The sequence below is a fragment of the Anomaloglossus baeobatrachus genome, chromosome 4 (genome assembly GCF_048569485.1).
Source record: "Anomaloglossus baeobatrachus isolate aAnoBae1 chromosome 4, aAnoBae1.hap1, whole genome shotgun sequence".
NCBI classification, from domain to species: Eukaryota; Metazoa; Chordata; class Amphibia; order Anura; family Aromobatidae; genus Anomaloglossus; species Anomaloglossus baeobatrachus.
The window spans coordinates 683,259,516-683,275,457 of NC_134356.1; the positions used below are offsets into that span (position 1 = coordinate 683,259,516).

General features: G+C 47.5%; 1 protein-coding gene across 1 annotated transcript in view; it reads left to right on the forward strand.

Moving 5' to 3' along the window:
* Positions 1–3,706, forward strand: part of SLC25A11 (solute carrier family 25 member 11) — a 48,801-nt gene extending 45,095 nt beyond the window's left edge. The window contains exon 8 of the mRNA XM_075346720.1: positions 825–3,706. Within this exon, the coding sequence (XP_075202835.1) occupies positions 825–980 (156 nt within the window). The 3' untranslated portion in view covers positions 981–3,706. The remainder of the gene's footprint in view (positions 1–824) is intronic.
* The last annotated feature ends 12,236 nt before the right edge of the window (positions 3,707–15,942 follow it).

Here is a 15,942-nt window from a genome sequence, read left to right on the forward strand (position 1 = left end):
TTATACTCCGGAGCTGCGCTCTCTCTGCTGCTGCTGCAGTCACCGTGTACACACATTACTGATCCTGTATTATACTCCGGAGCTGCGCTCTCTCTTCTGCTGCTGCAGTCACCGTGTATATACATTACTGATTCTGTATTATATTCCGGAGCTGCGCTCTCTCTTCTGCTGCTGCAGTCACCGTGTACATACATTACTGATTCTGTATTATACTCCGGAGCTGCGCTCTCTCTTCTGCTGCTGCAGTCACCGTGTACATACATTACTGATTCTGTATTATACTCCGGAGCTGCGCTCTCTCTTCTGCTGCTGCAGTCACCGTGTACATTACATTACTGATCCTGTATTATACTCCGGAGCTGCGCTCTCTCTGCTGCTGCTGCAGTCACCGTGTACACACATTACTGATCCTGTATTATACTCCGGAGCTGCGCTCTCTCTTCTGCTGCTGCAGTCACTATGTACATACATTACTTATCCTGTATTATACTCCGGAGCTGCGCTCTCTCTTCTGCTGGTGCAGTCACCATGTACATACATTACTGATCCTGTATTATACTCCGGAGCTGCGCTTTCTCTTCTGCTGCTGCAGTCACTATGTACATACATTACTGATCCTGTATTATACTCCGGAGCTGCGCTTTCTCTTCTGCTGCTGCAGTCACTATGTACATACATTACTTATCCTGTATTATACTCCGGAGCTGCGCTCACTCTTCTGCTGCTGCAGTCACCGTGTACATACATTACTGATCCTGTATTATACTCCGGAGCTGCGCTCACTCTTCTGCTGCTGCAGTCACCGTGTGCTCTCTGTGTTGCAGGACGTTCTGATGAAGGTGGTCCGGTACGAGGGCTTCTTCAGCCTGTGGAAGGGCTTCACTCCGTACTACGCGCGGCTCGGACCCCACACGGTGCTGACTTTTATCTTCCTGGAGCAGATGAACAAATACTACAAGAAGTTGTTCCTGAGCGGCTGAGGGTCCGCCCCCAGGACCTGGTCCATCCTTCCTACAGGCACACCCCTGCAGCCAAAGCTGCCCCTCCCCCCTGTACCCCTCCTCTCCAGCAGGGGGCCCCTCCCCCGCGCTGCAGTGCTGGTGCAGGGAACGGGGGCATCCGGGGGGCTTAGTTTATTCAATGCAGTTACATTTAAAGGGCAATTCCACCCACATTTTATTTATTCCTGAAGGGGATCAGCTCCTTTCTTTATAAAGTTTTGTAATCAGCTTTGAGCGTGGGTGGGGCTTCCTCTCAGGGCTCTCAGCCCCGCCCACGAGGATCGTGCAATATACTGTTCAGTGTGGAATTGCCCTTTAAATGCCTCGCTTTAATTTTTCACTATTTGTTTCTTTCTTGGACATGGCTTTAGAATCTAAGTAACTTTTTTTTTCTTTGTTATTTTTTTATTTTTTTTGTCCCCCCATCCCCCCACCCCGGTGTCTTATTTAATATATTCGAGTCTGGGGCGCAGCCAGGATCTGGCACCTCTCAGCCTCATTGTCAGTTTTTCATTTTTGTCGTTCTGTTGCTTTAAGAGACTCGTGGGGGCTCTGACGCTGGCGGAGGACTACAAATCCCAGCAGATCAGCCCACCCGAGCTTGTTTTATTGATCGTGAGCTTCAAGTACAAATCCTACAGTGCAATCGATCAACACATCAGGGTAGGGCGGAGCGCTTTATCTAGGGGATTTGGGGAGGAGCCATAGACCTTTTTTTTTTAATTGACGAGGGCCCTTTAAGCAGGGGTGAGGTTGACCCCGTCCCTTTTACTTCCTTCTGGCTTCGTTAGATTGAAGGTTTCCCGCTTTATTTAAGCTTCTGCCACCATTCATATTAACACACAGGTTGTGTAATGGCGCCATTTTCGTCTTTTGCCCCACCTGACTTAAAGGGGGTTTGCCACTTTTTTGTTTACATATATTTTTTTTTTCTTAAATACATTGGTTGGGGCCTACAAATGATTTTTGCCTTTGGGTGCTATCACAAATTTTGCACCGTTTTCTTTCTGCAGCCTATTTTCCACTGGCTGCAGGAGGAGTTAACTGAGAATCCATCAGTGAGCCTAATCTGACTATCTTATAGAAGTGCTTGTAGATCTTTTATTCGGCTTTTTATGAGCTCTTCTCAGCTAATTTATAACCAAAGACCGCGAAAAGAGTTGAATTTGCAGTAAAAAAAGGTAAACAAAAGAGCCCGTAATAGCCAAAGGTTGCAACATTTTTAATAAAACCCAATTGCAGAAATGATTTAGACATGTAATAAAGTTTAAAAAATAAAAAAAAATAACAATTTCCGCAAAGGTGGATAACCCCTTTAAGGCGGCCATTTTGAAAGTTGAATTTGCAGGAAAAAGTTAAACAAAGAGCCTGTAAAAGCCAAACAGTGCAACATTTTTAATGAAACCCAATTGCAAAAATGATTTCTATATCAATTTAAGTAAACAAAACAACAATTTCCTTAAAAGTGGATTATCCCTTTGAGGCGGCCATTTTGAAAGTCAAATTTGTAGGAAAAAGGTAAACAAAGAGCCTGTAATAGCCAAACAGTGCAAAAGTTTTAATGAGACCTAATTGCAAAAATGATTTGTACATGCATTAAAGTAAAAAAAAAAAACATTGTCCCCAAAAGTGGATAATCCCTTTAAGGCAGCCATTTTGAAAATCAAATTTGTAGGAAAAAGGTAAACAAAGAGCCTGTCAAAAAGCCAAACAGTGCAAAATTTTTAATGAAACCCAATTGCAAAAATGATTTATACGTGCATTTAAGTAAAAAAAGCAACATTGTCCCCAAAGCTAGATAACCCCTTTCAGGCTGCCATCTGGAAAAAGTTAAACAAAGCCTGTAAAAGCCAAACAGTGCAAAAGTTTTAATGAAATCCAATTGAAAAAGTGATTTATACATCCATTTAAGTAAAAAAAACCCCATTGTCTACAGAAGTGGATAACTCCTTTAAGGCGGCCATTTTGAAAGTCAAATTTGCAGATAAAAGGTAAACAAAGAGCCTGTGAAAGGCAAACAGTGCACAATTTTTAATGAAACCCAATTGCAAAAATGATTTATACATGCATTTAAGTAAAAAAAACAACAATGTCCCCCGAAAGTGGAAAATCCCTTTAAGGCGGCCATTTTGAAAGTCAGATTTGTAGGAAAAAGGTAAATAAAGAGCCTGTGAAAGGCAAACTGTGCAAAATTTTTAATGAAACCCAGTTGCAAAAATGATTTATACATGCATTTAAGTAAAAAATAATAATGTCGGCACAGGTGGACAACCCCTTTAAGGCGACCATTTTGAAGGTGTGGCTTAGAGTCTTGAGGCATGTAAGCCCTAAACGTACATGGCAGCCTTGACCTGACCTCGGTGGCTGTAGTTTAGGACCCCCCTAGCGAGGATTGTCCCGGTATTTATTTGTAGGTGTGTATATCCGCACCACCCGTGTAACATACCGATGTATAGTCACATATGTACATCGCCTCGTGTATTTTTATATTGATATGGACAGTGGGGCTCACGGGGGCGACCGCTATAATCCCCCCGGTCTCCTCGGCAATATGGCATCTCGTAAATAAAGTGTGGTCTGTCACCAGCGGCCTGGTGTGGGTGGGCACTGTGATCGCCGTCACTTCGCGGTATCACCACCTCGTCCGCCTAACAAGGGGGAAAACGGGACACAAAGTCTCAATAAAATTTGGTTTTGGTGCAAAACTGAGACGGGTCTTTCTTTTTGCCGTACAACCTAATAAGTATCTGGTCAGTCGGTGACTACCGGCCGCTCACCACTGAAGCCACACCCACTTCTTAAAGGGGGTGATCGGAGACAACTATGTATTAGAATCCTTGTCTCCTCCACACCCTCTACAATTTTCCCCAAAACTAGAACTAAACATTTCTTGAGGTTTCCTTAATCCCACCTGGAGGACAACTTGGATGGTTGGAGACTTGCTTCCATGATAGGAAGGTATGAGAGAGGACCACCGACGTATTGTAAGGATCATGTGGGTTCCATCAATCCGTGACGCCTTCTCTTCTCGTTACGATTGCCCCGTTTCAAGCCAAAAATATGGGGTTTCATCACAGAAGCTCGAGAATGAACCAAAGCTGAAGACTAAGAAGGTCCCGGGTGGTGATGGTCTGGAGAAGGTCTGGAGAAGGTCCCGGGCGATGGTCTGCAGAAGGTCTGCAGAAGGTCTGCAGAAGGTCTGCAGAAGGTCTGGAGAAGGGAGGTCACACATAAGAAAACACAAGGCCAAAGCTAGAAACTTGGCCAAAGTCACAGGCCCCACATAGTCCTCAATAGAGGAGATTAATGGGCCCCACATAGTCCTCAATAGATGAGATTAACGGGCCCCACATAGTCCTCAATACATGAGATTAATGGGCCCCGCAAAGTCCTCAATAGATGTGATTAACGGGCCCCACATAGTCCTCCATCTAATATGTAAAGCTGTGTGTATATATGTGTGTGTATGTCCGCTAAAAGAATCCACATCGTCACATTTACAATCACAAAATTATGCACAGACGCCTCATGTGACCCAGGGAATGTCATAGACTATGTTTTGACAAGAAAATTTAACCCCACGCTTTACAGTTACTCTCCAAAAAACAGGCCTCCATTAAAGTGAATGGACCTGCGAGCTACAGGCTATTAATATGAGCTGTGATTGGTTGCTATAGGAATAAAGGACATTCATAGTATAAGAAGCTTATGTGTGAGGTAATATGATATCAGTGGAGAGACAGGGAATGAGAAACAGACAGACACAGACAGAGAAAGAGGCACACAGGGAAAGAGACGGAGACAAACAGACACAGGAAAAAAAAAAGCCAGACAGACACACGGGGAAAGAGACAGAGAGAGACAGACGAGGAAAGCGACAGACGAAAGAGACAGGCAGACAGGGAAAGAGACAGACAAGGAAAGAGACAGATGAAAGAGACAGGAAGACAGGGAGAGAGACAGATAAGGAAAAAGACACAGACAGAGGCAGACAGGGAAAGAGACAGAGAGAGAGAGAGACAAGGAAAGCGACAGACAGACAAGGAAAGAGAGACTAGGAAAGAGACAGACAAGGAAAAAGACAGAGGCAGACAGGGAAAGAGAGAGACAGAGAAGGAGAGCGACGAAAGAGACAGGCAGACAGGGAAGGAGACAGAGACAGACAAGGAAAGTGACAGAGAGAGACAGACAAGGAAAGCGATAGACAGGAAGACAAGGAAAGAGACAAATGAAAGAGACAGACAGAGGCAGACAGGGAAAGAGAGAGACAGAGAAGGAGAGCGACAAAAGACAGGCAGACAGGGAAAGATACAGAGATAGACAAGGAAAGAGACAGAGACAAGGAAAGGGACAGAGAGGCAGACAGGGAAAGAGACAGACAGAGGCCGACAGGGAGAGAGACAGACAAGGAAAAAGACAGACAGAGAGACCGAGGAGAGCGACGAAAGAGACAGAGGCAGACAGGGAAAGAGACAGAGACAGACAAGGAAAAACAGAGAGACAGACAAGGAAAGCGACAGAGAGACAGGGATAGACGTGGAAAGAGACAGACTGGGAAAGAAACTGACAGCTAAAGAGACAGACAGAGACATACAAAGACAGAAAGGGAAAAACTGGGAAAGAGTCAGACGGGGAAAGAGACAGACACAGATGGAGAGAGACAGACACACAGCTAGAGACAGACAGACACAAAGATAGAGAGAGACCGAGATACAGACAGAGAGCTAGACACAGACAGACAAACAGACAGACAAAGAGACAGACAGAGACAGTTACTATCCCGGGCAACGCCGAGTACTACAGCTAGTACAGAATAATGGACACGACACCTGGTCAGCCTGAAGGTCATAGTCTGACATAGGTGGGCTAGATGGAAAAACAAACCTACCCCATGATAGGTAGTAATGACGTCCAGGTGATTCATCTCCCACCGGTGACCTGTTAGTAATGTCCTCTCGCGATGGAAACTCCTCAACTCAATCAATTCCAACTTTCTTCAAAAATGTTCTACAATTAGGAAGTGGTCAACCAGAAAGAGTGTCATCCACAATGTCATACTGTTCCTGCTCATGAGTATGGGAAACATATCAGAGGAAGAAAAAAAGCTCTAGTGCGACGCTCTTACCGTAAAGACAGCTGGCTACGAGAGTGCTTCGAGATGAAATGGTGAAAAACTACAATTTCTCGGAAAACTCGTGGTCAAAAAGATTTTTTTTCTTTTATCAAGTTGTAGCGTTGTTCTTGAAGATCAGAAAGAAAGAGACTACCAAGATTGGACGGGGGTTGGAATAATAAATTGGGGTAGTGCTGAATTTGCTCAGTTGACCCTTACCCAGTTATGGTGGGGTGTCAGAAGGTTGACTTGTAGGAACATCCGTGAATTCACTACCTAGTGGCCAACTTGGCTTGAAGCTGTTGGGCCGACAATGATTTAAAGGGCAGCTTTAAAGAAGGGAATCCACCCCAACTTAGAGGTTGGTCAGTCCGAGGAACTCCAGTTTCTTGCAAGGCTCTTAAGACCTGATTCTTGACCCTAGTGGTTCTTCACGTTCATCTATTAAGACAAAGTATCGGCACAGATTGTCCCTCAATAGTTTTGAAGAGTGTCCCAATCCACCTTCTTTAACACTAGAAGTCCCATAGAGGGGTCATTTAACATTTCTACCATTGAAACCCTATGGAGCTTGAAATTCCTGGGACTTCTAGTGTTAAGTGAGCAAGTCCTGAGCTTTAGGTAACGTCTTAGGAGGTATTTAGAAACCAATAGACTCCTGCTATGAAGATAAAGGAGGGCTCTATTGACCCTTAAAGGAGTTGTCTAGAATTAGCAACTTTGTAATTCACTTTTCTTCGGCGCTCCATTGGGAGACCCAGACGATTGGGTGTATAGCTACTGCCTCCGGAGGCCACACAAAGTATTACACTAAAAAGTGTAAGGCCCCTCCCCTTCTGCATATACACCCCCCGTGGGAGCACGGGCTCCTCAGTTTTATGCTTTGTGCGAAGGAGGTCAGACATCCACGCATAGCTCCACTGTTTAGTCAGCAGCAGCTGCTGACTATGTCGGATGGAAGAAAAGAGGGCCCATACTAGGGCCCCCAGCATGCTCCCTTCTCACCCCACTTTTGTCGGCGGTGTTTGTTAAGGTTGAGGTACCCATTGCGGGTACGGAGGCTGGAGCCCACATGCTGCTTTCCTTCCCCATCCCCCCTGAGGGCTCTGGGTGAAGTGGGATCTTACCGGCCTCCAGGCTCTGAGGCCGGGCTCCATCCACAGACCCGGAGATCCTGCTGGAATGGAGCTGAGTATCGTCAGGGACAAGGCCCTGCAACGTTAAGGTACTCTGTGTCCCCGTACAGACCACGCACACACACACCAGCATGCTGGGTGTGTTAGTGCGCCGGGGACAACAGCGCTGCGCGCTGGGGCTATACTCACTGCAGCTTAGCTGAGTGAGTTAATGTGTGGGAAACTGCCGCGCCGGCCGCTGCTAGAAGCTGCGGCGCGGATGAGACTTGTGGTGCGCCGGGGACTTCCGCGCTGACCGTGCTTTTACGACGGCAGCGCTTATAAATCGAGTCCCCGGCTTTTGCGGCCTAGTTTCGTTTCCTTCCCGCCCCCGGGCCTGCCAGTCAGGGAAGGGGCGGGACGCTGTACAATGGTCAGCACCGAGGGCTGGAGTCTTATTTACATACTCCAGCCCCCTCACTGGGCACAGTGGGACGCCAGTTTCCCGCTCTTTGTCTGGGGCACGCCCACGGCCCGCCCCTCTTCACAGGACGCCGGCAGCCATTCCTGCATGCAGTCTGAGCTGGAGAACGGACACAGGCTCTGGGAGACCCGGTCAAGGGATTCTGGCGACCACACACCCGCTTAAGCGGGCGGTAAGCAGCACCTAAGTGCTGACCCCACTAGTGCCACAGTGTTTTGTGTACTTTATGCTTGTACCTATATTTGCACTGTACGGTCGCTTCTTGGCTAGATACCCCTGGATTGCTCTGAGGAGACAACAGCATGTCGTCCGCAGAAAAGCAAGGGTGCCAAGGCACAGGCTTTCTATGCTGTCTGTACCGCATGTGAGGCTGTTTTACCGGCAGGTTCCACTAACCCCCATTGGGTAGAGTCTCTGCTAGTGGTGGCCCAGAGAGAGCCACCTGTGAAACTGTCCAGAGGACAGAGTTTGCAGTTTTTTGCGGATAAAATGTCTGGGACTATGACCAAGATTCTAGAAACTTTGCAGTCCAGGCCGGTGACTCAGACAATAGGCACTGTTGAACAATGCCCCCCGGTCTCCCTCAGTTGGAACTAATACGTGCTCCAAGGGGGTCCCATACATCCCAGGCTGAAGGCTCTGCACGGACGACAGTCCCAGTCAGCCTAAGCGAGCTCGCTGGGAGAGACCCTCGACTTCACACACTAGTCAGGGTCTCAGCGAGAGGATTCTCTGTATGATGAGGCAGAGGTAGCTGATCAGGATTCTGATCCTGAGACCGCTTTTAATCTGGATGCTCCTAATAGTGACGCCATGGTGAACGATCTCATAGCGTCCATCAATAGACTGGTGGATATTTCTCCCTCAGCCCCTCCAGTGGAGGAGTCAGCTTCGCAGCAGGAGAAATTCCATTTCAGGTATCCCAAGCGTAAATTCAGTACTTTTTTGGGCCACTCTGACTTCAGAGAGTCAGTCCAGAAACACCACGCTTATCCAGACAAGCGTTTCTCCACACGTCTTAAGGATACACGTTATCCCTTTCCCCCTGACGTGGTCAAGCGCTGGACCCAGTGTCCAAAGGTGGATCCCCCAATCTCCAGGCTTGCGGCTAGATCCATAGTTGCAGTGGAAGATGGGACTTCACTTAAAGATGCCATTGTCAGACAGATGGACCTCTGGTTGAAATCTGTCTATGAAGCTATCGGCGCGTCGTTTGCTCCGGCATTCGCAGCTGTATGGGCGCTCCAAGCTATTTCAGCTGGTCTTGCGCAGGTGGACACTGTCACACGTATATCTGTGCCGCAGATGGCGTCCTTAACCTCGCATATGTTTGCATTGCGACTTACGCTATTAATGCTGTCCTGGACTCTACGAGCCGTACGGCAGTGGCGTCCGCCAACTCCGTGGTTTTTACGCAGAGCCTTGTGGTTAAGGGAATGGAAGGCAGATTCTGCTTCCAAAAAGTGCTTAACCAGTTTGCCATTATCTGGTGACAGACTGTTTGGTGAGCGATTGGATGAAATCATTAAACAGTCCAAGGGTAAGGATTCTTCCTTACACCAGCCCAGATCAAACAAAACCCAACAGAGGAAAGGACAGTCGAGGTTTCGATCCTTTCCAGGCTCGGGCAGGTCCCAGTTTTCCTCGTCCATAAGGACTCAAAAGGCTCAGAGGGGCTCAGATTCCTGGCGGGCTCAATCACGCCCAAAGAAGGCAGCCGGAGGAACCGCTACCAAGGCGGTTTCCTCATGACTTTCAGCCCTCTCTCTCCGCATCCGCGGTCGGTGGCAGACTCTCCCGCTTTGGCGACATTTAGCTGCCACAGGTCAAAAACCGGTGGGTGAGAGACATTTTGTCTCACGTGTACAGGATAGAGTTCTGTTCTCGTCCTCCGGCTCGATTCTTCAGAACTTCCCCACCTCCCGACCGAGCCGATGCTCTTCTGCAGGCAGAAGGAGTGGTAATCCCTGTTCCTCTGCAGGAACAAGGTCACGTTTTTACTCCAATCTGGTTGTGGTGCCAAAAAAGGACGGCTCTTTCCGTTCCGTTCTGGACCTATAACTGCTCAACACATGAAAACCAGGCGGTTCCGGATGGAATCCCTCCGCTCCGTCATTGCCTCAATGTCTCAAGGAGATTTCCTAGCATCAATAGACATCAGGATGCTTATCTCCACGTGCCGATTGCTCCAGAGCACCAGTGTTTGCTACGATTCGTTATAGAAGACGAGCATCTTCAGTTCGTAGCCCTGCCCTTCGGTCTGGCGACAGCCACACGGGTTTTCACCAAGGTCATGGCAGCAGTGGTAGCAGTCCTGCACTCTCAGGGTCACTCTGTGATCCCTTACTTGGATGATCTACTTGTCAAGGCACCCTCTCAAGAGGCATGCCAACACAGCCTGAACGTTGCGCTGGAGACTCTCCAGAGTTTCGGGTGCATCATCAACTTTTCAAAGTTAATTCTGACCCCGACCCAATCGCTGAGATATCTTGGCATGGAGTTTCATACTCTCTCAGCGATAGTGAAGCTTCCGCTGGACAAACAGCGTTCACTACAGACGGGGGTGCAATCTCTCCTTCAAGGCCAGTCACACCCCTTAAGACGCCTCATGCACTTCTTAGCGAAGATGGTAGCAGCAATGGAGGCAGTCCCTTTCGCGCAGTTTCATCTGCGTCCACTGCAATGGGACATTCTCCGCCAATGGGATGGGAAGTCGACGTCCCTAGACAGGAACGTCTCCCTTTCTCAGACGGTCAAGGACTCTCTTCAGTGGTGGCTTCTTCCCACCTCATTGTCAAAAGGAAAGTCCTTCCTACCCCCATCCTGGGCGGTGGTCACGACAGACGCGAGTCTGTCAGGGTGGGGAGCAGTCTTTCTCCACCACAGGGCTCAGGGTACGTGGACTCAGCAAGAGTCCACCCTTCAGATCAATGTTCTGGAAATCTGGGCAGTGTATCTTGCCCTGCAACCCTTCCAGCAGTGGCTGGAAGGCAAACAGATCCGAATTCAGTCGGACAACTCCACAGCGGTGGCATACATCAACCACCAAGGCGGAACACGCAGTCGGCAAGCCTCCCAGGCAGTCCGGCGGATTCTGATGTGGGTGGAAGACAGAGCATCCACCATATCCGCAGTTCACATCCCGGGCGTAGAAAACTGGGAAGCAGACTTCTTCAGTCGCCAGGGTATGGACGCAGGGGAATGGTCTCTGCACCCGGACGTGTTTCAGGAAATCTGTAGCCGCTGGGGGATGCCGGACGTCGACCTAATGGCGTCTCGGCACAACAACAAGGTCCCGATTTTCATGGCGCGGTCTCACGATCAAAGAGCTCTGGCGGCAGGCGCCTTAGTTCAGGATGGGTCGCAGTTCCAGCTACCCTATGTGTTTCCCCCTCTGGCACTGTTGCCCAGAGTGCTACGCAAGATCAGCTCCGATTGCCGCCGCGCCATCCTCGTCGCCCCAGACTGGCCGAGGAGGTCGTGGTACCCGGATCTGTGGCATCTCACGGTCGGCCAACCGTGGGCACTACCAGACCGGCCAGACTTACTGTCCCAAGGGCCGTTTTTTCTGTCTGAATTCTACGGCCCTGAACCTGACTGTGTGGCCATTGAGTCCTGGATCCTAGCGTCTTCAGGATTATCTCAAGACGTCATTGCCACCATGAGACGGGCTAGGAAGCCGACGTCTGCCAAGATCTACCACAGGACGTGGAAGATATTCTTATCTTAGTGCTCTGCTCAGGGAGTGTCTCCCTGGCCATTTGCATTGCCTACTTTTCTTTCCTTCCTGCTCTGGTTTGGAAAAAGGTTTGTCGCTCGGCTCCCTTAAAGGAAAAGTCCCAGCGCTGTCTGTATTCTTTCAGAAGCGACTAGCACGACTTCTTCAGGTACGCACGTTCCTGCAGGGGGTTTGTCACATTGTCCCTCCGTACAAGCGGCCGTTAGACCCATGGGATCTGAACAGGGTACTAATTGCTCTCCAGGAGCCGTCCTTCGAGCCTCTGAGGGATGTTTCACTTTCTCGACTTTCACAGAAAGTGGCCTTTCTGGTAGCGGTCACATCTCTTCGGAGAGTGTCCGAACTAGCAGCGCGGTCAGCCAAAGCTCCCTTCCTGGTGTTTCACCAAGACAAGGTAGTGCTGCGCCTGATTCCGGAGTTTCTCCCTAAGGTGGTATCCCCCTTTCTTCTCAATCAGGATATCTCCTTACCTTCCTTTTGTCCTCATCCAGTTCATCGATATGAAATGGATTTGCATTTGTTGGATCTGGTGAGAGCGCTCAGAATCTACATTTCCCGCACGGCGCCCCTGCGCCGCTCGGATGCACTCTTTGTACTTGACTCTGGTCAGCGTAAAGGGTCGCAGGCTTCCAAATCCACCCTGGCTCGATGGATCAAGGAACCAATTCTTGAAGCCTACCGTTCTGCTGGGCTTCCGGTTCCATCAGGGCTGAAGGCCCATTCTACCAGAGCCGTGGGTGCGTCCTGGGCATTACGGCACCAGGCTACGGCTCAGCAGGTGTGCCAGGCAGCTACCTGGTCGAGTCTGCACACTTTCCCAAGCATTATCAGGTGCATACCTACGCTTAGGCGGATGCCAGCCTAGGTAGAAGAGTCCTGCAGGCGGCGGTTGCCTCCATGTAGGGAAGGGCTGTTTTACGGCCCTAACTTGAGGTATTAATTTACCCACCCAGGGACTGCTTTTGGACGTCCCAATCGTCTGGGTCTCCCAATGGAGCGCCGAAGAAGAAGGGAATTTTGTTACTTACCGTAAATTCCTTTTCTTCTAGCTCCAATTGGGAGACCCAGCACCCGCCCTGTTTCCTTCGGGATTTTTGGTTTTTTCGGGTACACATGTTGTTCATGTTGAATGGTTTCAGTTCTCCGATGTTCCTTCGGATTGAATTTGTTTAACCAGTTATTGGCTTTCCTCCTTCTTGCTTTTGCACTAAAACTGAGGAGCCCGTGATCCCACGGGGGGTGTATATGCAGAAGGGGAGGGGCCTTACACTTTTTAGTGTAATACTTTGTGTGGCCTCCGGAGGCAGTAGCTATACACCCAATCGTCTGGGTCTCCCAATTGGAGCTAGAAGAAAAGGAATTTACGGTAAGTAACAAAATTCCCTTCTTTTTCTCTATCTCGTTCCGTTTTCGAGATAAAAATGCTAACTCCGTTGTTTTCCACCAGGTGGCGCTATAGGTGGTTTCATTGTGTAGCGCATGGCTACTTTACTATACCTAGACACCACTTCTATGTCTATAGCTGCCTCCGTTCTCGAGTTAATGGCGGTGGACAGGATACGGGTGGACACACTGTATAGTATAGAAAGGGATCTGATTTACTCCAAAACTTTCCTGCGCAAATCATTGTCAAAAAGTTGCATGCAGTGCCTCCAAATGACCAGCAGATGGTGATATGTTCCAACCTTATAAAACGCCCGCTTTATTTAGGGGTCTTTTGGGTTTCCATATGAATTTCCTTCAAAGTCACCAATGCAATTTAATGTCTTGTGAAAGAAAAAACCTGGACGTCATCCACGCATTGTCTGTATTTTATGGTTTAACGGGTGGTAGAAGATAAGATTTTTTTTCTATATACAAGAAATACAGATGTATCAAGGATTGTAAAAACTGACACCCGTTCTAAAAATGGATCAAGCACACTGAAAAACTGAAAAAGCAAAGACTGTTTTTCAAGAATGAGAAAACAAAAAATGTGAAATCAGCCTTCTATTTCTTAAAGGGTTACTCCCATAATTGTATTATTAGTCTGTATATTAATAATACGTTTTCCTGCTACTTTTTTAATCTCTATCTACCCCTTTATGCATCCATCTTCACATACCTTAATGGTTGGACTAATTATACACTGATAAAACTACATTTCTCAGCAGCACCCTGCTTCTTCTCAGTGCTGCACACCCCTCTCTTCTCCTCCTGCCTACTCCTGAGCTGTCTTTGTTGCCTACTACTGCTAACAGATCAGTGATGTGAAACTGCAAATGCTGCTGTGTTGATGCATATGGCAGACGATTATCTTCTGCTATGTGCATCTTCATAGTGTAATTTGCCGTTTCAGATCATTGATCTGTCACAACTTTGTCGGGCAGGAGAGTTGAGCTCTGCTTGAAATAGAGGTCAGAAATTTGGAAACTTTCCAGTAAACCAAAATGATAATTTTGTAATGAGGTGTAATTGTTGTGTTTTTTTGTCTGTTGATGCATATGGCAGAGGATTATCTTCTGCCATGTGCATCGTCATAGTGGCATTTGCCGTTTTATATCATTGATCTGTCACAGCTGCCTACTAATTACAAGCTTTTTGAATGAATAGGTCCATGGTATCACAAGCCATGCATATGAACGGTCACCAAAGAAGACCACAAAAACAGCAAAAATACCTTCATATTAAATAATCATTGCACCTCTATCTATTAAATACTCAAAACCATGTTTCATTTTATAATGAGGTGCAAATTTATTCATGAATGTACAAAATTGATAAAAGGATAACAATCAGAACAGCACAAAGTGCACAGTAGTGTTTGTAGAAAACATATTAAAAACAGGAAGGTGCGCCCGGAGGGTCCAGCCCAGAAAACATGATCATATAGAAATTATTAACATGGTACAGTGATCAGACGAACAGTAAATCAAATCACTTGGTTATACAAAGATCTCACAGCATGCTATAGATGTTCAAGGGACATAGTGTCAGTTATTTAAATGGATTGCCTAGCAGTTTGTATTATGGCAAGATTGACCATATATGGGCAACAACCCACAGATAACATAAAGACAATCAGATCTTGATCATATGTCCACAGAAGCAGTTGACAACATAACGTAGCCCTTGGCCTGACGTGTATAAAAAACCCTCTTTATACAATTAGAATTGCTTAATGATGGTGCCATATGTGGCAAGGGGAATTTTCATGATTAGATATATGCATAAAAATTTAAACCTGCCAAGCCGGGATCCTGAATGGGATCACAGATTGCGTTGCTGGATCTAGTGTCTTACCAAAGGACTGGGAAGACCCTCAACATGCACACCTCCCTGCACCTCGACGCGTTTCGCTGCCGCTTCGTCGGGAGGTGCAGGGGTGATGTGGGTGGCTGATTATATGCGCGGTCTGGCCTCGGTGACGCTGGCCGGCGTGGATGACGGACATCGGGTGTCACCACTCTGAGATGGTGTTGATAGCCTCCGTCCTGCGCGCGCACGGCCCCCTGATCCTCCCTCCTCCCCTCTGCCCGGCGTCCTATCGGGAGTCCGGCTTGCGCGCATGCGCGGTCTGACTTCCGGGACGCCGGGCAGCGTGGATGATGGACATCGGGCGTCCGCGGCGCGCCACTGTAGGACGGTAGGACACACTGGCCTCTATATAATCAGCCACCCACATCACCCCTGCACCTCCCGACGAAGCGGCAGCGAAACTCGTTGAGGTGCAGGGAGGTGTGCATGTTGAGGGTCTTCCCAGTCCTTTGGTAAGACACTAGATCCAGCAACGCAATCTGTGATCCCATTCAGGATCCCGGCTTGGCAGGTTTAAATTTTTATGCATATATCTAATCATGAAAATTCCCCTTGCCACATATGGCACCATCATTAAGCAATTCTAATTGTATAAAGAGGGTTTTTCATACACGTCAGGCCAAGGGCTACGTTATGTTGTCAACTGCTTCTGTGGACATATGATCAAGATCTGATTGTCTTTATGTTATCTGTGGGTTGTTGCCCATATATGGTCAATCTTGCCATAATACAAACTGCTAGGCAATCCATTTAAATAACTGACACTTTATGTCCCTTGAACATCTAGAGCATGCTGTGAGATCTTTGTATAACCAAGTGATTTGATTTACTGTTCGTCTGATCACTGTACCATGTTAATAATTTCTATATGATCATGTTTTCTGGGCTGGACCCTCCGGGCGCACCTTCCTGTTTTTAATATGTTTTCTACAAACACTACTGTGCACTTTGTGCTGTTCTGATTGTTATCCTTTTATCAATTTTGTACATTCATGAATAAATTTGCACCTCATTATAAAATGAAACATGGCTTTGAGTATTTAATAGATAGAGGTGCAATGATTATTTAATATGAAGGTCTTTTTGCTGTTTTTGTAATTACAAGCTTTGTTGACAGGAGATTTGAGCTCTTTTTGAAATGAGGTCACAAATTTGGAAACTTTCCAGTAGACCAAAATGATAATTTTATAATG